Source organism: Pocillopora verrucosa, chromosome 11 (assembly GCF_036669915.1).
Source record: "Pocillopora verrucosa isolate sample1 chromosome 11, ASM3666991v2, whole genome shotgun sequence".
Taxonomy (NCBI): Eukaryota; Metazoa; Cnidaria; class Anthozoa; order Scleractinia; family Pocilloporidae; genus Pocillopora; species Pocillopora verrucosa.
The window spans coordinates 6,510,235-6,533,529 of record NC_089322.1 but is presented as its reverse complement, the minus strand read 5'-3'; the positions used below and the strand labels follow the sequence as shown (position 1 = coordinate 6,533,529).

At 39.6% G+C, this 23,295-nt stretch overlaps 1 protein-coding gene across 9 annotated transcripts; it reads right to left on the bottom strand.

The window, feature by feature from the left end:
* Positions 1–327: 327 nt before the first annotated feature.
* LOC136284404 (tetratricopeptide repeat protein 28-like) lies at positions 328–22,999 on the bottom strand. 9 transcript variants are annotated; one of them, XM_066174726.1, is made up of 10 exons: positions 22,898–22,999; positions 22,499–22,645; positions 21,386–21,538; positions 19,204–19,355; positions 18,092–18,244; positions 16,148–16,300; positions 14,657–14,809; positions 13,259–13,411; positions 9,408–9,448; positions 328–5,758 (listed from the first exon to the last, which is right to left on the bottom strand). In XM_066174726.1, exon 10 carries the CDS (start codon positions 5,746–5,748, stop codon positions 1,228–1,230), a length of 4,521 nt encoding a protein of 1,506 aa, XP_066030823.1. In that variant the 5' UTR covers positions 5,749–5,758; positions 9,408–9,448; positions 13,259–13,411; positions 14,657–14,809; positions 16,148–16,300; positions 18,092–18,244; positions 19,204–19,355; positions 21,386–21,538; positions 22,499–22,645; positions 22,898–22,999; the 3' UTR covers positions 328–1,227. The 9 variants fall into 9 exon arrangements, with proteins under 9 accessions (XP_066030823.1, XP_066030824.1, XP_066030825.1 ...); XM_066174727.1 differs by lacking the exons at positions 22,499–22,645; positions 22,898–22,999 and adding exons at positions 21,852–21,900; positions 22,005–22,134; XM_066174728.1 differs by lacking the exons at positions 22,499–22,645; positions 22,898–22,999 and adding an exon at positions 22,005–22,100.
* Between the last annotated feature and the right edge of the window lie 296 nt (positions 23,000–23,295).

Sequence of the window (23,295 nt, the reverse complement as noted above, 5' to 3'; positions counted from 1 at the left end):
ATCGAAGTTCGCTCTTCGATTCCACAAGAATGAGAGGTTACTTCCACTCAGCCTTGGATGTTAAACGGCTCCTGATGAAGCAGTAACGGGATTTTCTCTTTAGTATCCTGTGGCATGTTAGCAAATTAGTTTATCCAGAGAATTTTCCTTCTACGAAGTTCGGAACAAATGACGGTTATTTCTTTAAGACAACCGCTGATCAGACTCTAGTGACTGAGGCTCACGTGGGCCTTGATGACAAGTGGCGGGGGGGAAGGGGGGAAGAGAGGAGCGGGAACGGGAGGTGAACAGTAGTTTTCAAATTTTCACATATATAGTACTGAAGCGTTAAGTGAAAAACTTTAATACGTTTTCTGTGAACAGCGAAATATCATGGATTTTGTTCTAATATCTAATAATATCTATTTCTATTCTTTTTCAGCTAGTAAATCACTGTTTTTGTTAAATCGCTCGTTTTAGTGTTTGTTTTATAAAGGGCATGACAGTTTTCGTAAAATCGACCTCCAATGTTACCTTAAATTTGAGCCTCGACATGGGTCGCCACGAGTGTTCGCTGGGGCGATCAGACCTGAATTTCTCATAACTCGCTAAATTTTAAAGATCAGATGAAGTGGATTGTGGTTCTAGAATAAGGACATGAAAGTCTTTCAATGTACAAGAAATCAGCGAAATCTATTTTTCAAGCTAGATCGGCCGGACCACTTTTATCTATATTCTCTCTTAATTATGAATATGGATAAAAATCATAGATTTAAAAGAGCAAGATTCTTAAAAAGCAGCAATGATTAGCAACTCAAAAATTTCTTTACTTGGGTGCATATTCTGACTGTTGATTATCCGTAAAGCTGCAACCCTTTGTAGCAACCTCAGAAATGAGAAAGTAATGAACTACTTGTTCGGAAATAACAAAAACCATATCAATTGTGCGAGTTTCCAGATCGGAATATTAAAAGCATAAATTATGCAAGATATTATGAAAAAATTAAAGCGGTCTTAGTTCTCAAGTGCAAAGAAAACAAAACGAGTACACCTAAATTAAAGACCAACAACGTCTATGAATCAGCACAGTTACTAAACTATTAACGCGAGTCTCTTTTCTTCTTTTACAAAACAGCACAAGGGTCAACTCTCCTTCTTTTCTGTTTTAGCCGAGATAAGTTCCTCCTGACCTCTAGTGTCCTTACAAGTTGTTGACCACACTTGGAGATACAAATTACCAATGCACGCTTAGTCTTTTGCTTCATCTGTGTCGCCCAGATCACTGTGTAAAACACCCAGATTGTTGTAAGAGGTTGCAACATCAACATGCTCAGGTCCCAGCTGTTTCATCTTAATCTCCAGTGCACGCTTAAAGTAGTCTTTTGCTTCATCTGTGTCGCCCAGATCACTGTGTAAATTACCCAGATTGTTGTAAGAGCCTGCAACATCAACATGCTCAGGTCCCAGCTGTTTCATGCGAATCTTCAGTGCACGCTCATAGCAGTCTTTTGCTTCATCTGTGTCGCCCAGAGCCTTGTGTAAACTACCCAGATTGTTGTAAGAGCTTGCAACATCAACATGCTCAGGTCCCAGCTTTTTCAAACGAATCTTCAGTGCACGCTCATAGCAGTCTTTTGCTTCATCTGTGTCGCCCAGATCACTGTGTAAAACACCCAGATTGTTGTAAGAGGTTGCAACATCAACATGCTCAGGTCCCAGCTGTTTCATCTTAATCTCCAGTGCACGCTTAAAGTAGTCTTTTGCTTCATCTGTGTCGCCCAGATCACTGTGTAAAACACCCAGATTGTTGTAAGAGGTTGCAACATCAACATGCTCAGGTCCCAGCTGTTTCATCTTAATCTCCAGTGCACGCTCATAGCAGTCTTTTGCTTCATCTGTGTCGCCCAGATCACTGTGTAAAACACCCAGATTGTTGTAAGAGGTTGCAACATCAACATGCTCAGGTCCCAGCTGTTTCATCTTAATCTCCAGTGCACGCTTAAAGTAGTCTTTTGCTTCATCTGTGTCGCCCAGATCACTGTGTAAAACACCCAGATTGTTGTAAGAGGTTGCAACATGAACATGCTCAGGTCCCAGCTGTTTCATCTTAATCTCCAGTGCACGCTCATAGCAGTCTTTTGCTTCATCTGTGTCGCCCAGATCACTGTGTAAACTACCCAGATTGTTGTAAGAGCTTGCAACATCAACATGTTCAGGTCCCAGCTTTTTCAGACGAATCTTCAGTGCACGCTCATAGCAGTCTTTTGCTTCATCTGTGTCGCCCAGATCACTGTGTAAAACACCCAGATTGTTGAAAGACCTTGCAACATCAACATGCTCAGGTCCCAGCTGTTTCATGTTAATCTCCAGTGCACGCTTATAGTAGTCTTTTGCTTCATCTGTGTCGCCCAGATCACTGTGTAAATTACCCAGATTGTTGTAAGAGCCTGCAACATCAACATGCTCAGGTCCCAGCTGTTTCATCTTAATCTCCAGTGCACGCTTATAGTAGTCTTTTGCTTCATCTGTGTTGCCCAGATCACTGTGTAAACTACCCAGATTGTTGTAAGAGCCTGCAACATCAACATGCTCAGGTCCCAGTTGTTTCATGCGAATCTTCAGTGCACGCTCATAGCAGTCTTTTGCTTCATCTGTGTCGCCCAGAGCCTTGTGTAAACTACCCAGATTGTTGTAAGAGCTTGCAACATCAACATGTTCAGGTCCCAGCTTTTTCAGACGAATCTTCAGTGCACGCTCATAGCAGTCTTTTGCTTCATCTGTGTCGCCCAGATCACTGTGTAAATTACCCAGATTGTTGTAAGAGCTTGCAACATCAACATGTTCAGGTCCCAGCTGTTTCATGCTAATCTTCAGTGCACGCTCATAGCAGTCTTTTGCTTCATCTGTGTCGCCCAGAGCCTTGTGTAAACTACCCAGATTGTTGTAAGAGCTTGCAACATCAACATGCTCAGGTCCCAGCTTTTTCAAACGAATCTTCAGTGCACGCTCATAGCAGTCTTTTGCTTCATCTGTGTCGCCCAGAGCCTTGTGTAAACTACCCAGATTGTTGTAAGAGCTTGCAACATCAACATGTTCAGGTCCCAGCTTTTTCAGACGAATCTTCAGTGCACGCTCATAGCAGTCTTTTGCTTCATCTGTGTTGCCCAGATCACTGTGTAAATTACCCAGATTGTTGTAAGAGCCTGCAACATCAACATGCTCAGGTCCCAGTTGTTTCATGCGAATCTTCAGTGCACGCTCATAGCAGTCTTTTGCTTCATCTGTGTCGCCCAGAGCCTTGTGTAAACTACCCAGATTGTTGTAAGAGCTTGCAACATCAACATGTTCAGGTCCCAGCTTTTTCAGACGAATCTTCAGTGCACGCTCATAGCAGTCTTTTGCTTCATCTGTGTCGCCCAGATCACTGTGTAAAACACCCAGATTGTTGTAAGAGGTTGCAACATCAACATGCTCAGGTCCCAGCTGTTTCATGTTAATCTCCAGTGCACGCTTATAGTAGTCTTTTGCTTCATCTGTGTCGCCCAGATCACTGTGTAAAACACCCAGATTGTTGTAAGAGGTTGCAACATCAACATGCTCAGGTCCCAGCTGTTTCATGTTAATCTCCAGTGCACGCTTATAGTAGTCTTTTGCTTCATCTGTGTCGCCCAGATCACTGTGTAAATTACCCAGATTGTTGTAACACCTTGCAACATCAACATGCTCAGGTCCCAGCTGTTTCATCTGAATTTTTAACAGCCATTTACCATAGACTAGCGCCGCTCTAAACTCACTATGGTTTCGGCACATGTAATTAAGGCTCCAAAGGCCATGCAGAAAATTACACAAGGCTCTTTCGGTCGCTTCTGGTATTCCTTTCCCGAGTGACATGTCTTCAATTTTTAAGCTCAACGTTTGAAGATGGGGAACTATTCTTGTTCCCACAACAATAGATTCTAGCTCTTCAAATTTTGAGAAAGACATTACCGCGCCATACACCACTTTGTAGCTTTGATCCTTTGCGAAACCTTTTGTCGCAGATTTAATAACATCAAGAACGACACCGTGGACTCGAATATAAACACCAGTTGATTCTTCTTCAATTAGCAACAGTGAACATCGACTCATCCTCGTCCTTATCATATCTTCATCTTCAAATTCGTCATCAGTTGTTTTAACATACTCGATAATAATGTCTTGCAGTATCGGCTGTGATGCACACATTGAAAGAAAAAAGAACATGTGATGCAAAATTATATCATTTTCCATCACCATTTCGACAGCGAGTGTTATTGCTTTGGTCATGGTCTGCGGATAGGCTGGATTTGTCGCAGCAAGAATGCTTTCAGTATTGCTTCGTTTCCCCTCTTCCAATTTCTTCAAATAGTCGGTCCAGCCAAATTTCGAGGTTCCTTTATTCTGACGAACTTGTCTCACATACGTGGCTGCGGCTGCCAATGAAAGTGGCTGGTAGTCTAGTTCTTTCGCAATTTCTTTTTCCATCTTGGCATCTGAGATACCAGAAAGGAGGTTAAGCAGAAAGCACGCATCATCAGGTTGCATTCCTGCGCTGATTGAGATATTTTGTATGGAAGAGCTTGACAACGGTATAGACGCAGTGTCTTTTGTTGTTATTAGCATCTGACCCCTTGCCCACAACTCGCTGTCTGCATCTGGCAAATAATCGCTTGTACGAGATTCGCTGGTCACATTATCAACTACTAACAGCCATGAAGCGTAATGCTCAATTTTTGTACCTATTAAGGTCTTGAAATATGAAATCTTCTCGTCTGTGTTCAAATCCTTGGAGCGGTAAGTGTTTGTTATTTCATACCCGGGACAATTGCAATGTTGAGCGAAAAGGACATACGATTTCAAGAGTGCTTCTGAGTTTTCAGCATTCAACGTCATGACAAATGAAGCTGCAGAAGGTATTTGTTCGACCTCGTCGTAAAATCGCCTGGCTGCTAAACGGGCCAGCTGAGATTTTCCACTTCCTGGATTTCCTGACAAATACAGTATGCTCAACCCATCGTTGGCGTCTTTTAGTGTTTGGAGGTTTTGTAAAACTTCACCAACTTCAGATTCCCGACTAGCGATGTCGTGGCTAGGTTTGGGAGGGAGAATACAAAATGGAGAGACATCGAAATTTAATTGCTCTTCTAGGGCAAGCCTCTGTTCTTCTTTCACTTGAAGTTCCTCTTCTTTGTCTTTAACTTCTTGTTTCAAGTCGTCAACCTTCCTTAAAACTTCGTTTAACTCCTCCGTTAAGAAGTTTGTCTGATTTTGAACTTCGTTGATTTCCAATGACGGGAGACCGAGTGCGTGGAATGCAGTTTTAACCTTTGTAATGACAGTTTGGAAATCTCCGTTGGAGAGGTGGCCCCGAGGCATATGTGCAAATTCTTCATTTCGAAATTTCCTTAAGTCGTCCGCATTTGATCTAATTGATGGATTGAGAGAATATATGCAATCTGAATACAGGATAGCGTAAAACAGCATGGTACAATCCCACTCAGCTCTATCGCCATTCTTCATGGTTGTCAGCAGCACAGCGTTTCTTTTCCTGTTTCGAGTAGACTCGCCATTCCAGAAGTCCATTCCATTTTTGGGTTGATCTTTCCATTCTCCCAGTGTTGTCTTGTATCGATTGTCCCATTCTTGTTTGAAGATGGTTCGCAGACCCTCAGTTAGTATGTCAGTGACAACGTAACAAATCCTGTAGTAATTCACTTGCTCTGTGGTGTACTTCAACCTAGTGGCCATCATCAGTTACATCCTATTAAAACCATAGTTATGTTAGTACCCAATTCGGTTATGTGAGTAGGTCGCTATACTTTTGCTGATCCTTTAACGGTTTTGTGGTACTTGGTGTGAATATTTATTTACCTACCAAGATATTTTCGCTGATACATGTCAATTATATTTTAGAGAGGAAGTAAGGGCAATTGAAAAACTCTCGCTTTCAAAACAATTTGCTCGATGGCGTCAAGGGCTAATAAAAGGGAGGAAAAGAGAGTGGTAAAGATCCACTGTCACTCATAACTTAAACGTCAGTATAATACAGAGAAGTGTTCAGAGCAACCAGGATACGGTTTATATGTGAAAGAAACCATCTTCTTGCTTTCTTATTTGTTAATTTGTTTCTTTCTTTCAGTGTTCACTTGGTTCCACGATAGGTATTTTTCGAGACACAGTCGACCTGAAATATGGAACTCGACAGATCTCACCTGATTTAGCCCCTTCGCATATTAGAGAGAAAAAACTAGGTTAAAATGTTGACACTGAATCACTCAGCCCAAGAACAAAATTACGCAGGGAACTCATGGTCGAAGTCAATGACAAGGGAGTTTTTAAGCTGTACGATTATCGTCTTCTGCTGAGCTGGTAGTTTTTTTCAGCTTGTGAAGTAATTGGTGATGGTAATCTTACAAAAGCTAAATTGCAAGTCTCCTAACATCAAGGATCACTTTTCCCTTAGTTCAAGCATGCTGATGGGATCAAGAACACTGCAAGGTAGTGAGAGGGTGGCGTACGTGGGAGATAAGGGAATGCAACAAGGAGGAGTCCCCATCATGATGAGTGTGAGGACAAAGGGAGCCTTAATGGAATGGATGCCAATCTGCATGAGGACCATCAAGGCAAGATTCTATTCAAACCACAAAAGCTAACGGTAATAAAAGCATATGCACCAACAGACGATACGATGGACGAGGGAAAGGATGAATTTAACAATCAACTGCTAGACTCTGTTGCAAGCTGCAGTAGTCATGATATGATTTTGATGATGGGAGACCTGAACGCTTACGGGAGTAATAACATTAACAGAGAGGAAGTACTGAGGAAATTTAGTGTCGGAGTCATGAATGATAATGGGAAAGGTTATGTGACCTCTGTGGTACGAATGGCTTAGTTGTAACTGGAACAGTTCCCTACAGAAAGAGATCCATAAGCTGACCTGAAAGTCACCAGGTGGGAAGACTGTTAACCAGCTCGACCATGTCTTTGTGAATGGACGCATGAGAACATCGATTCTGGACACGAGAGTGATGGGAGGAACAGACGTATATGGTGACTACTACCTGATGAGAACCAGAATGAGACTAAAGTTGGCAAAGGTGCATGGGAAGAAGAAAACAAGTGTGAGATTTGACGTGTGTTAGTTGCAAAGTGAAGAGATCAGGAGGAGATATAACATTAAAGTGAAGAACAGGTTTGCAATGATATGAGATATAGAAGATTCAAAGGAAGCACGACAAGATCTTGATGACGTACAGAGATGCCACAGAGAAAGTTATTGGAAGGTAAAAAAGGAGAGCAGGCCATGGATAGGAGACACGACGTGGGAAAAAATTCAGGAGGGGTAAGACGCAAAACTTAATATAGAGGGTGCGAGATTGGAACGACTTGAACAGCGATAGAGAGAGGAGTATAGTGCGAAAGAAAAGGAAGTGAAAGAGAGTGCTAGGGAGGATAAGAGGAATTGGTTGGAGGAAAGGGCTACAGCAGCAGACAAGGCCGCTGAGAATTGTAGAAACGAAGAGCTAAACAGCATAACTAAGACAACAGCCGGGAACAGAGGAGGCGAGAATTGCGTGCGAAAGACAAACTGGGGGTGAATAAGACACAATCACAAGAAAGATTGCAGAGCTGGGCAGAGAACTTGGGTAAAATTTTAAACAGAGATGACCCCACAAATCCGGTGGAAGAGAAAGAAGAAACAGAAGAACTGGAGTAGATTGAGGAAATCGATGTAGGAAGATGGCGAATACAAGAGGTTAAGAATGCGTTCAGGAAAGCAAAGCCAGGGCCCAGACCTACTAAGGGCTGACATGGAATACACCGCAAGTAGGCAGACTGATCATATAACAGGCTTTAGAAAAGTAAAAGGTGGCCAGAAGTGTGTAAGAAGGGACTTGTTGTCAATAAATTAAGAAAGGTGATTTGCGTGATTGTAACAATTGGAGAGGAGTGACTTTGCTACCCACCATCCATAGAATATTCCACAGGATGCTGCTAGAACGGATCAAGAAAGGTTTAGACAAGAAGCCTAAAAAAGAGCAGGCCGGCTTTAGACCAAATGGAAATACAACTGAACAGATCTTTACATTAAAGAAACATCTTAGAGCAGGCAAATGACTGGAGGGGGAGTCTGCACACGCACTTTGTGGACTTTGAAAAGAAGCCCTCGATTCGGTACACAGAGAAAGCTCGTGGAACACCACGGGGAGCAATGGAATTCCGCGCAAGATGGTGAGAGTGGTAGTGGGGGTATACGGAGGGTTTGAATGCGCCGTAATCGACGGATGGGAGATATCAGACTGGTTCAAGATTTAGTCAAGAGTAAAAGCAGGGATGCGTAATGTCAAGATTCTTATTCCTACTGGCTATGGATTGGATCATGAGGAAGACAACAGCAAGACGCTGACGATGGAGTTTGCAACGAACAGGGAGAGCATTGTGGTGAATGGTGAAGAAGTGAAAGATGTCGAGGAGTTTGCGTATCTTGGAGCTATTGTAGAAGAGAAAGGTGGAGGCAGTGAAGATATTAGGAACAGAATGCAGAAGGCACGAGGTGCATTCCAGAGGCTATGGAAGGTGTGGGTAGCCAGACGAATAGGAAAGAGAGCCAAGATGTGCCAAATCAAGACTTTAGTCCGATCGGTCCTGCTACATGGTTGCGAAACATGGAAAATCACAAAGACCGATGAAAGAACACTGAAAAGTTTTCAGTACTAATGCCTAAGACGGATACTGAGGACAAGATGGCAGCAAAGAATGACAAACAGGAGAGTATTTGAAATGGCAGACACCAATAAAATTGGTTGCGAGGTGGGAAGAAGAAGGTGGAACTGTTTAGGACATTTACTCAGGAGAGAGGACGTGATCGACTTTTTTGCGGTATTGGGGTGGACACCAGAATGTCAAAGGGCGAGAGGGAGACCAAAGACCAGTTGGAGAGGGACTGTTGAAAGAGGAAAAAGGCAAGGCGATATGGAAGAGCTGGATTGTGGCTGGGGTGGCGGCACGCAACAGGGGGGTTGGGCGGACAATGTGACGACCTTATGCACCTACTGGCCCAACCGAGCGATGATGATGCTAATGAGGATGATGATACACACCACACGTGACAGTTTACTTTAATTTACGTGCGAAAGATCGGAAACAAAAATGAATTTAGAGAAAAAGAGTACCGAACTTGTGGGGTACACTTTACTTTCAGTCCTCAAATTCTGTCATTGTTTGTCATCAACGTTCACCACGTCACAAACTTCCAACGTTCTCTCTTCAAACCTATCACTCTAATTATCACCTCTCCTATTTCAATCTTAACCTAACCGTGACTGCGTGAGTCTCATGTCACGCTACTTCCGTTTAAAAGGTTACTTGGAACTTACTTTCGAATCAGTGAGTTATATGATACATACCGTTCTAGAAGTTTGAGAAAACTTGGGAATACTTGAACTGTCTGCAATCAAAGGTTGAACAATTTAGAATCACGTGCTTTTAAAGCTGCTCAAGCAGAAAATTATCAGTAGGTTCTTTCTTTATATCATAAGCAAAAAACACAGGCACTGTGTTTGGTTCTTACCTAAGATCTATTGGAGGACAAATGCATTTATTATACAAAACAAATAGAATCCATGCTGCCTGGGTTTTTTTTATGATAATAGATCACAGATGACGTCACAAATGTGGTAAAAACATCAGTGATACACTCAGCTGCGCTTCGCGTGCCTCGTTTTTGTTCTTACCACATTTTGACGCTATCTGTGATTTCTTACTGAACAAACGCTGGGCAACATGTAAGTTATTTTTTAAATTAACAAGTGTGACGATAGGTTTTCGCTCGCAAACTGGAAAACTGAATCTTCGCAGACGGCACAATAACAACTGTGGGAAATAACTCTGTAGAGACGACTTGCCAGCGAGAACGGAAACTCGTCACGATTTCCTGGTACACGGAGATCTACCTCGAGCGAGCTTATACGGACGTCAAGGATAAGACAATCTTTGGTTCCCCAGTACTTTTATTCTAGGTCAGGTCAACAAGCGACATGACCTCTAGCATACTCTAGTTTGTAATCATCAAAGCTGTACAAGGTACTTGCTTAAGAACTAACTGGTGTGAGGTGCTATTGTTACACAGATCGTAATATTTGAATAAGGACACAAAAGAACGGAAAAAAGTCTCTTTGAAGTTAAATGAAAACTACTTAAATATTCCATCTGTTTCTACGACGGAACGAATCTCAAAATTAAAAAGACAGATGCAATAAACTCTAGGCCATTAAAGTAGGAAACCTAGGTGCGAATTTACAGCTCTGGTATAGAAAACAATACCTATCTTAATTGCAGTAGCGCAGCTCAGGAAATAGAAACGGAAAAGCAATTAAAAGTTTCTGCTTATCTATGCAAGATTGGTTTGGAAACCATCACATGAAAAGAAATTAAATTTAAGCGTATAAACTCAGCTGCTATCTACCATGAAAACCAATGTTTCCAGAAAGACCATTAACACTTACATTTACCCAAAAAAACCATGTAATAAATGAAAAAAGTGCCGACAACCAGGTGCATATGATGAAAGCGAGTAACAACAAAAATCTATTCAAAAGCTACTGTGGTTTTTATGCATTTTTTGATTTATTAAAATGAAAGGACTTGAAATGGTTAAATGTGAAAGTTTACGAATAAATATGTACCGAATAACACACACGGGAAAATCAGTAAATTTTCGCGTAACACAAGTAAGGAATATCAAAACTTCTTATGTACGCTGTTAGACATTCTAGACTCCTTCTGGCGAAAGCAGCTATTCTGCGCCTTCTGCATCAAGCACTGCCACGATTATTAAGTTTCTATTCCTTATGGTTTCTTTTGCAAGTATTCCGAAAAATGTTTACTTTCTGTCCAAGGTTTATGTGACCGTAATCAGTCAAGGATTACATTCGCAACTGGTCATCCGTAATGAAGGGATAATGAAAAACGGAACGGAATTTTTGATGAAAACTGGCGGGAAAAAGGATTTCTCCTAGCCCTCAGCGAAGAAATATACTGGAAATAACAGGCGCCCTTCTATGGAATATTGACATTTGGAACATGATTTAAAAAGGCACTTAGCGAAAAGCATTTGTTTTCTCTGCTGTCTTATTTGTTTTCTGATTTTTTTCCCTTCTCTATCTTCCACACAAGAGATCTCACAAGCCTTAAAGTCTGCACCCTGCAGGTACTATGCATTAGTCAAGATTATTTTTCAAAAGTTTTTCGCCCTACAAAAGTGTACAAAATTCGTGGCTCACATGAGAGGGGGCTAATCCGGAAGATCATAATTTGCAAGCAAAATTCCTCGAGAAACTTTAAATGGAAAAGAAAATACTGCTAAGGCGTTTATCAAATGAATGTGATGTCATACCAACCGGCCATATCTCTTTATTCGCTAAAGTAATTACTTTACTGAGTAGGTTGCTGGGTTGCGTCAATTGAGACAAAATAATTTATTTCCTCGTGGGTTCCTTTGGCTGCACTCACCCGAAATATTTGATCGTTGAAGATAAGTCAAAATCAGGGGTAGACCAATGAATATAGCCTTAGTAAAAGACTTTCCCCAGATTAAGCCAAGAGATTTATTTGAAATAACTAGCGACCTTCTATGAAGAATATAATTTGTTTCACCTACTACCATTGAATTCGCTTTCGTTTCATCATTGGTCCTTTTTTTTGCCCCCAGAAAAATAACACAACAATGTGCCTTGACCCGTTCATCTTAATTCTTTTTCAAACTTACTTCGCTCTACAAAAGTCGGTAAAAATTTCTCGCATTAGACACCATTTCACATTGCTAACATAAATGGAAAGTAGGTCATAAAACAGGGAAATACTAAATTTTGGTGAATCGCTGACTGTATGCGTATCTGGCGTGACATTTTCAAGCAAGAAAATTTAAAATCTTGAACAGAGGTCAACAATGTTTCTTTCTCCTGTTATAGAATGTTTTGATCAAAGTCCTTTTTCAGAATGGCAATTTACGAGTCCATAAAGTGACCAAATATAAACCAATGACATTGAGTCTTTTTGATTGGCGTCGATAACCGCAAGCGTCACATTTGTGCGTTGATCCGTTAAGTGTAAGTTGAGCTATTTAGTCCGAGATAAGTAAACAAATGATAAAGAGCCAAGCACATCAGCTCGCCCCGGTCCTTAAAGCAATATATAAAGAAATTCTCGAATTGGCAGGAGTGGGTTCTGCGGAGAAGGGAAGGGAGGTTTACCTGCACACCACTCCACATTCCCTCTCTGAATACAAAGCAGACAAAAGACAACACCAAGAAAATACTCAATTTGGCGATTTTCTAACTGCAGTCGTGTCTGGTGTGATATTTCAAGTAATTGGAGTAAGCTTTTGAACAGAGGTCAACCATATTCGCATGTCTTCTTCTAGAATGTTCTGCTTCAAGGAGAAAGTTATAAATTGAGAGTCTTTTACCGGAGGAAAAACTTTCGAACGAAGAATTCAGTATAAAGTTCACAATCTTCAGCAATAACACGTAACTTATAATTTCTTGATCAAAATACACCGCCAGCTAACAGCATATAAGGTTACAAAATTAAGGGAAAATGTTCATGGACAGGGGCTAATTCGATAACATTTTTGATCGACTGCGGAGTTGTTTTGGCAAAAAAAATGGCAAAAAAATTAAGGCCCGTACGGGATTTGAACCCTTTATCAATCTCATAAATCGAAGACTAGTACTGTATTTCTCGCTAGAAAGCTCCCCTATTAGCGAAAGTGGGGTGGAGGGGGAAGGGGGAAATTTACATACACACCATTCTAGCATCCTAACTCACGAAAAAAGGCAGATGAAGAAGCAATCTTCAGATACCCGTGCCTGATATGATTACTACAACAATCGAACTTAAATTATGTTCAAGAATGTTCTGATCAAATTCCTTATATCGATTGTTTTGCTGACAACTGTTGAATTCCCTTTGGTTTCATCATTGGTTCATTTTTTGCCTGCAGAAAAATGACACTAGAATGTGCCTTGACCCGTTGATCTTAATTATTTCACTCTAGATAACACCCTGATTGCACTTTCGTGTTTGAAAGGTTTAAACACGAAAGTGCTCTTCGAAAGTGTTCTTCGAGATCGAAGATTAGTACTTTATTTCTTGATGTTGCTCAAAAGCAGGTGGATGTTTTGTTTCATTTTTAAAATTAGCAAGTCCTGGCCCGCTACAGAAACAGATAAATTACTCTATAACACAATGAACTTACCAGCGAAGCTAATTTCAGTGCCTTGAGGAACAACTAAGGCTGATATATGGTATGGTTTGTCTTTCGATCTTTCCACTGCCACTGTGGATCGTGATGGCCCAACTGGTACGAAGAGGACTCCTAACCGTTTGCTTGTAATCCAAACGTTCCGATCTGTAAAACAAAGCGTATTAAACCATCCTACTTTATCTAATATTGGACGGTTTTCCTTAAAACAAAAGATAATTTTCACACCAAAAATTCTGCAGCTTAAACGAAATCGTAGCGGGGGTAATATACTTTTTGCTCTATGCTTTTTTAAGCATCATTATCTAACTAAACAAAGCAGTTCTTTCATTCGTTTGACACGCACAACATATCAGATGATGGAATCATAAAGTGTATCAAATAACGTCCCTTTAAATAACATTTTCACCAGTCGAAAGTGACGATAGTAGAAATCGCAGTGTAATTATACCTTTTCTCTAAATCTGTTTTATCAAACTCCTTCTTCTTCAGCGTGTGTCCTATTAACATAAATATTCTAGAATGTACACTTGTTTATTTTCCGTTTGAAATATCTGGTACACACAACTTTCATGTAAGTGAATTAAAGGACACTTGTAGTAGTCAAAGTTTTAGAAACCTTTTAGTGCCGGTAGTGGTACTTCATTCGCGTAAAAGAACATAGGCTATTTCTGTACTGAAAAAACACTCGAGGAATTCGAAAGCAAATGTTTATCTACGCACATTAATCAGGACCCTAAATAGCTGCAGCCTGAGGGTACTATGCATTCTATTTGACAAAAACTAATTTTGTGTTCGTTTTGTTGCGGTTTTTCGTCAATTATCTGCCGAAGGAAAATGACACTTTAATGTGCTTTGACCCATCGGTTAAGATTATTATTCAAACTTTAGAACTGCATTGAAACAGTTCAAGGAGCAAACAAGGAAAAATTTCCAAATTGAGAATCTTTCATCCGAGGAAAAACTTTCAAACGATCAATTTGGTATAAAGTTCACAATCTTCAGCAATAAAGTATAACTCATAATTTCTTCATCAAAATGCACCGCCAACTAAGAGCGTACAAGGTTAGAAAATTGGGGGAAAATGTTTATGGACAACGATAAATTCGAAAAAGATTTCTAATCCACTGCGGAGTTGTTTTTGTAAGTTTGTTTCTACGGTGTTCCTCTAAACAACATACCTTCGCAAAACGTCCCTAACATCAAAACATACGTAGTGACTAAATCGACAGAGAAAGTTCGTCATCCTTTATCAATCTCGAGATCGAAGACTAGTACTTTATTTCGTGCTGTTGTCCAAAAACAGGTGGATGTTTCGTTTCAGTTTCATAATTAACAAGTCCTGGCCCGCTACAGAAACAACTAAATTACACTATAATACAATGTCCTTACCAGTGAGGCTAATTTCAGTGCCTTGAGGAACAAATAAGGCTGGTAAATGCTATCGTTGGTCTTTCGATCTTTTCACTGCCGCTGTGGATCGTGCTGGCCTGGCTCGCACGAAAAAGACTCTTAGCCGTTTTCTTGCGATCCAAACGTCCCGATCTGTACATCAGAGGGGAAAACAAAGCGCATTAAACGATATTACTTTATCTGATATTGTGCCGTTGTCCTTAAAGCAAGGGATAATTTTCACACCAAAGATTGAACAGCTTTCACGAAATCGTAGCGGAGAAAAATCTGCTTTTCGCTTTTTGCCTTCTTCAGCATTATTATCTAAGTAAACGAAGCAGTTCTTCCATTTGACACACTCAGAATATCAAATAATGAAGTCATGAAGTGTATCAAATAACGTCACTTTTAACATTTTCACTAATCGAAAGTGACGACAGTAGAAATCGCAGTACATGCAACTACACCTTTTCGTTAAATCTGTTTTATTAAGTTCCATCTCCTCCAGGTATGTAGTATCAATATAAATATTCTAGAATACAGGCTCGTTGATTTTTCGTTTGAGACGAGATTTACCTGGTACGCATAACTTTCATGTAAGAGAATAAAGTATATTTACCATTGTCAAAGTTTTATAAACCTTATAGTGAAGTATGCGTTATGTAGTCAACAGAACACCCGAGGAACTCAAAAGTGAAAGCTAATCTGGCATTGTCGCAATGCATATTATTCATATCCCTAAATAGCCGCACCCTGCCGGTATTATATCAATTGTTTTACCGAAAACTATTGAATTCGCTTTGGTTTAATCATTGGTCAAGTTTTTGCTCCCCGCAAAAGCACACAATAACGTGCCTTGACCCGTTGATCTTCATTGGTTTTCAAAGTTAATTTGTTCTTCAAAAGTCATTCATTCTAGAATGTATGTTTGTTGATTTTCCGTTTGAAACGAGTTGTATCTGCTCCACATTACTTTCATGTAAGTGAATTGAGGTACACTTACCGTTGTTAAAGTTTTAGAAACCTTTCAGTGAGGTATGCATACTTCATTTGCGATAAAGAACATTGGCCGCTTTCTGTAGTCAACAAAACACTCGAAGAACTCGAAAGCGAAAGCTAATCTGGCGTTGTCGCAATGCATATTATTCACATCCCTAAATAGCTGCGCCCTGCTGGTATTATATCAATTGTTTTACTGACAACTATTGAATTCGCTTGGGCCTCATCATTGGTCAAGTTTTTGCCCCCAGCCAAATAACACAGCAATGTGCCTTGACTTGTTGATCTTCATTTAGTTTTTAAAGCTAATTCGCTCTTGAAAAGTTAGTAAAAAATTCCTCGCAATAGACATCATTTCACATTGCCCACATAAATGAAAAATAGATACTTGGTTGTCCAAAAACCGTTAGATGTTTCGTTTCAGTTTCAAAATTAACAAGTCCTGGCCCGCAACAGAAAAATCTAAATTACACTATAACACAATGTTCTTACCAGTAAGGCTAATTTCAGCGCCTTGAGACTGAATAAGGCTGATCAAATGCTATCGTTTTTCTTTCGACCCTTTAACTGCCGCTGTGGATCGTGATGGCTTGGCTCGCACGAGGAAGACTCCTAGCTGTTTCCTTGCAATCCAAACGTCCCTATCTGTGCATCATAGGTGAAAAGAAGCGCATTAAACGATAATACTTTATCTAATATTGTGCCGTTGTCCTTAAAACAATGGATAATATTTTTCACAAAAAATTCTGCAGCTTTAACCAAATCGTAGCGGGCGTAATCTACTTTCTGCTTTTTGCTTTTTTTCAGCATTATTATCTAACTAAACATAGCAGTTCTCTCATTCGTTTGACACACTCAGGATATCGGAGGATGAAATCATAAAGTGTATCAAATAACGTCACTTTTAATAATATTTTCACCAATCGAAAGTAGCGATAGTAGAAATCGCGGTGTATGCAATTACACCTTTTCGCCAAACCTGATTTATTAAACTCCTTCTCCTTCAGCGTGTATCTTATCAACATGAATATTCTAGAATGTATCTTTGCTTATTTTCACAAAAATTATAGTACACAACTTTCATGTTAGTGAATTAAAGTACACTTACAGTTTTCAGAGTTTTAGAAACCTTTTAATGAGGTAGCAGTACTTCATTTGCGAAAAAGAACATAGGCTGCTGTCTGTATTCAACAAAACACTCGAGGAATTCGAAAGCGAACGTTTATCTGCCTTCGTCGTAGAGCACATTAATCAGGTCCCTAAATAGCTGCAGCCTGAGGGTACTATGCATTTTATTTGACTGAAAGCTAATTTTGATTCCCTTTGTTGCGGTTTGTCGTCAATTATCTGCCGTAGAAAAATGACACTTTGATGTGCATTGACCCATTGGTCAAGATTATTATTCAAACTTCTTTCGCCCTACAAAAGTGTACAAAATTTGTGGCTCTCTTGAGAGGGGGCTAATCCAGGCGACCATAATTTACAAGCAAAAAACTTCGAGAAATTTGAAATGGAAAAGGCAATACTTTTATAGCGTTGATCAAATGAATATGGCGTCATACCAACGGGCCATTTCTCTTGATTCGCTTAAGTAACGGAGACAGGCTTCTGGGTTGAGTCAATTGAGAGAAGATAATCTATTTTCTCTTAAAAATCTTGTCAAAATTTCAACAAGACAAGAAACAAAAGTTGCTCATACGCAACATGCCTTCAACTCGTAAACAGGAACACGAAAGTGCAACCAGTGTGTTACGTATTGTAACCCTAACAAATAATAATCCAATAACATTGCGTTTTTTGAAATGGCGTCAAGAAAATACCCAATTTAGCGATTTTTTAACCGTATTCCTTTGAAGTAATTGGAGTAAGCTCTTGAAAAGAGGTCAACCATATTTGCTTCTTCTCTTCTAGAATGTTCTAATCAAAGTCTTTCTTTAGAATTGCATTGAAACAGTTCTGGGAGCAAACAAAGAAAAATTTCCAAATTGAGAATTTTTCACCGGAGGATAAACTTTCAAACGAACAACTCGGTATAAAGTTTACAATCTTCAACAGTAAACATAACTAACAATTTCTTCGTCAAATGCACAGCCAACTAAGAGCGTATAAGGCTACAAAATTGGGGGAAAATGTTTATGGACAACGATAAATTCGAAAAAGATCTGTAATCGACTGCGGAGTTGTTTTTGACAGATTATTTCTACACTGTTCTTTTAGACAACATATATTCGCAAAACTTCCCCAACATCAAAACATACGCAATGACTAAATCGACAAGAAAGTTCGTGATCCTTTATCAGTCTCGAGATCGAAGACTAGTACTGCATTTCTTGCTGTTGTTTGAAAACAGGTGGATGTTTCGTTTCAGTTTCATGATGAACAAGTCCTGGCCCGCTACAGAAACAGCTAAATTACACTTTAATACAATGTCCTTACCAGTGAGGCTAATTTCAGTGCCTTGAGGAACAAATAAGGCTGGTAAATGCTATCGTTGGTCTTTCGATCTTTTCACTGCCGCTGTGGATCGTGCTGGCCTGGCTCGAACGAAAAAGACTCTTAGCCTTTTGCTTGCGATCCAAACGTCCCGATCTGTACATCAGAGGAGAAAACAAAGCGAATTAAACGATATTACTTTATCTGATATTGTGCCGTTGTCCTTAAAGCAAGGGATAATTTTCACACCAAAGATTGTGCAGCTTTCACGAAATCGTAGCGGGGATAGTATGCGTTTTACTTTTTGCTTTTTTCAGCATTATTGTCCAACTAAACGAAGCAGGTCTACCGTTTATTCAAGTTGACACACCCAGCATATCAGAAAATAAAGTCATAAAGTGTATCAATTAACGTCACTTTTAAAATTTTCACTAATCTAAAGTGACGATAGTAGAAATTCCCGTGCAATTTCACCTTTTCGCTAAACCAGTTTTCTCAGGCTCCTTCTCCTTCAGGGTGTGCCCTATCAATATAAGTATTCTAGAATGTATGTTTGTTGATTTCCGTTTGAAACGAGTTGTATCTGCTCCACATTACTTTCATGTAAGTGAATTGAGGTACACTTACCGTTGTTAAAGTTTTAGAAACCTTTCAGTGAGGTATGCGTACTTCATTTGCGATAAAGAACATTGGCCGCTTTCTGTAGTCAACAAAACACTCGAAGAACTCGAAAGCGAAAGCTAATCTGGCGTTGTCGCAATGCATATTATTCACATCCCTAAATAGCTGTGCCTTGCTGGTATTATATCAATTGTTTTACTGACAACTATTGAATTCGCTTGTGCCTCATCATTGGTCAAGTTTTTGCTCCCAGCAAAACAACACAGCAATTTGCCTTGACTCGTTGATCTTCATTTAGCTTTTAAAGCTAATTCGCTCTTCAAAAGTTGGTAAAAAATTCCTCGCAATAGACATCATTTCACATTGCCCACATAAATGAAAAGTAGATACTTGGTTGTCCAAAAGCCGTTAGATGTTTCGTTTCAGTTTCAAAATTAGCAAGTCCTGGCCCGCAACAGAAAAATCTAAATTACACTATAACACAATTTACTTACCAGTAAGGCTAATTTCAGCGCCTTGAGACTGAATAAGGGTGATGAAATGCTATCGTTTGTCTTTCGACCTTTTAACTGTCGCTGTGGATCGTGATGGTCTTACACGCACTAAGAAGACTCCTAGTTGTTCCTTGCAATCCAAACGTCCCGATCTGTGCATCATAGGTGAAAAGAAGCGCATTAAACGATAATACTTTATCTAATATTGTGCCGTTGTCCTTAAAACAATGGATAATACTTTCACAAAAAATTCTGCAGCTTTAACCAAATCGTAGCGGGGGTAATCTGCTTTCTGCTTTTTTTCGGCATTATTATCTAACTAAACATAGCAGTTCTCTCATTCGTTTGACACACTCAGGATATCGGAGGATGAAATCATAAAGTGTATCAAATAACGTCACTTTTAATAATATTTTCACCAATCGAAAGTAGCGATAGTAGAAATCGCAGTGTATACAATTACACCTTTTCGTCAAACCTGATTTAATAAACTCCTTCTCCTTCAGCGTGTATCGTATCAACATGAATATTCTAGAATGTATCTTTGTTTATTTTCACAAACATTATAGTACACATAACTTTCATGTTAGTGAATTAAAGTACACTTACAGTTTTCAGAGTTTTAGAAACCTTTTAATGAGGTAGCAGTACTTCATTTGCGAAAAAGAACATAGGCTGCTGTCTGTATTCAACAAAACACTCGAGGAATTCGAAAGCGAACGTTTATCTGCCTTCGTCGTAGAGCACATTTATCAGGTCCCTAAATAGCTGCAGCCTGAGGGTACTATGCATTTTATTTGACTGAAAGCTAATTTTGATTCCCTTTGTTGCGGTTTGTCGTCAATTATCTGCCGTAGAAAAATGACACTTTGATGTGCATTGACCCATTGGTCAAGATTATTATTCAAACTTCTTTCGCCCTACAAAAGTGTACAAAATTTGTGGCTCTCTTGAGAGGGGGCTAATCCAGGCGACCATAATTTACAAGCAAAAAACTTCGAGAAATTTGAAATGGAAAAGACAATACTTTTATAGCGTTGATCAAATGACTATGGCGTCATACCAACGGGCCATTTCTCTTGATTCGCTTAAGTAACGTAGAAAGGTTTCTGGGTTGAGTCAATTGAGAGAAGATAATCTATTTTCTCTTAAAAATCTTGTCAAAATTTCAACAAGGCAAGAAACAAAAATTGCTCATACGCAACACGCCTTCAACTCGGAAACAGGAACACGAAAGTGCAACCAGTGTGTTACGTATTGTGACCCTAACAAATAATAATCCAATAACATTGCGTTTTTTCAAATGGCGTCCATTACCGCAAATTTCACATTTCTGGGCTGATTCGTTAAGTGTAAGCAGAGCTGTTTAGTCCAAGGTAGGTAAAAAAGTTACAACAGTGGGAAAGCAAAGCACATCAGCTCCCCCCCGGTCCTTAAAGCAATATTTTGAGAAATTCTCGAATCGGCAGAAGTGGGTTGTGGGGAGAGAGGCACGGGGTTTAATTGCAAACATTCCACATTCCCTCTCTGAATACAAAGCAGACAAAAGACAACGTCAAGAAAATACTCAATTTAGCGATTTTCTAACCGCAGTCCTTTCAAGTAATTGGAGTAAGCTCTTGAAAAGAGGTCAACCATATTTGCATGTCCTCTTCTAGAATGTTCTAATCAAAGTCTTTCTTTAGAATTGCATTGAAACAGTTCTGGGAGCAAACAAGGAAAAATTTCCAAATTGAGAATCTTTCACCGGAGGATAGACTTTCAAACGAACAATTCGGTATAAAATTTACAATCTTCAGCAATAAAACATAACTAACAATTTCTTCGTCAAAATGCACCGCCAACTAAGAACGTATAAGGCTACAAAATTGGGGGAGAATGTTTATGGACAACGATAAATTCGAAAAAGATTTCTAATCCACTGCGGAGTTGTTTTTGACAGATTATTTTACGCTGTTCTTTAGACAACATACAATTGCAAAACTTCCCCAACATCAAAACATATGCAATGACTAAATCGACAAGAAAGTTCGTGATCCTTTATCAATCTCGAGATCGAAGACTAGTACTGCATTTCTTGCGCTGTCCGAAAACAGGTGGATGTTTCATTTCAGTTTCATGATCAGCAAGTCCTAGCCCGCTACAGAAACAGCTAAATTACACTATAATACAATTTCCTTACCAGTGAGGCTAATTTCAGTGCCTTGAGGAACAACTAAGGCTGATAAATGCTATCGTTGGTCTTTCAGTCTTTTTCCTGCTGCTGTGAATCGTGCTGGCCTGGCTCGCACTAAAAAGACTCTTAGCCTTTTGCTTGCGATCCAAACGTCCCGATCTGTACATCAGAGGAGAAAAAAAAGCGCATTAAACGATATTACTTTATCTGATATTGTGCCGTTGTCCTTAAAGCAAGGGATAATTTTCACACCAAAGATTGTGCAGCTTTCACGAAATCGTAGCGGGGATAGTATGCGTTTTACTTTTTGCTTTTTTCAGCATTATTCTCTAACTAAACGAAGCAGGTCTACCCTTTATTTGACACACGCAGCATATTAGAAAATAAAGTCGTAAAGTGTATTAATTAACGTCACTTTTGAAATTTTCACTAATCTAAAGTGACAATAGTAGAAATTCCCGTGCAATTTCACCTTTTCGCTAAACCAGTTTTCTCAGGCTCCTTCTCCTTCAGTGCGTGCCCTATCAATATAAGTATTCTAGAATGTATGTTTGTTGATTTCCGTTTGAAACGAGTTGTATCTGCTCCACATTACTTTCATGTAAGTGAATTGAGGTACACTTACCGTTGTTAAAGTTTTAGAAACCTTTCAGTGAGGTATGCGTACTTCATTTGCGATAAAGAACATTGGCCGCTTTCTGTAGTCAACAAAACACTCGAAGAACTCGAAAGCGAAAGCTAATCTGACGTTGTCGCAATGCATATTATTCACATCCCTAAATATAAATAGCTGCGCCCTGCTGGTATTATATCAATTGTTTTACTGACAACTATTGAATTCGCTTGGGCCTCATCATTGGTCAACTTTTTGCCCCCAGCAAAACAACACAGCAATGTGCCTTGACTTGTTGATCTTCATTTAGTTTTTAAAGCTAATTCGCTCTTCAAAAGTTGGTAAAAAATTCATCCCAATAGACATCATTTCACATTGCCCACATAAATGAAAAGTAGATACTTGGTTGTCCAGAAGCCGTTAGATGTTTCGTTTCAGTTTCAAAATTAGCAAGTCCTGGCCCGCAACAGAAACATCTAAATTACACTATGACGCAATGTACTTACCAGTAAGGCTAATTTCAGCGCCTTTAGACTGAATAAGGCTCGATAAGACGACGATGAATAACCACAGTTTTTTTTCGTACGAGATGAGATTTGTCAGTCAGCAAACCAAGAATCGTAAAAATTCCGTCCAGTTAAGAGACCATAGTTCTGCAAATGAACGAAGGACAAATTCCTAAATTGTTGTATGCAAAACGAAATTGACGTATAACTTGATAAATTATTATAACGAAGTTGAATTAAACTCGTTTAGAGAGCCGTTAAGGTTTGCAGTTTGAGTCTACGAGCAAGAATTTGTGGTAACATCCTTCATGGATCTTACACTGAGCTTTGATCTTGTTGCAATCAAACATTTGTTGGAATTTGCTTCTCAAATCTAGATTACAAGTGATTTATACTTACTTCTTTAACGATTTCTGTTTCTGTTTCTCTTTAAGGAACTGTTGAGGGAACACGTCGTCGTTTTCAGTCAGCAAAATGACAAGGCACTGCTCAGAAGCAACCATGCACGAAAGTTCAACCAATTTGCATATCGCAGCATCCCTGATGACATTGTGATGACTTTTACGTCAGCAGCAGACAGATTTGCGCCTGATCTCATTAAAAAAGAATCCAGGCCATTCAAACAGCAGATGACAAAATTGTAGATAGGGGTAGGGTTAGGAAGAGGAGGATCATGGGAGGAAGTTTAGTCGTTTCGTGCCTAAAATTCTAGACAACCAGGGATATTAAAGGAAGAGTCATTCTTATAGCCTGGGTGGGCTGTAGGAAATTTGTTTTCTTAGGGGAGAGGGTGGGAT

Bases quoted from the DNA above. Each gene is read 5' to 3' on its own strand.
- LOC136284404 (XM_066174726.1), bottom strand. From the start codon at position 5,748: ATGATGGCCACTAGGTTGAAGTACACCACAGAGCAAGTGAATTACTAC.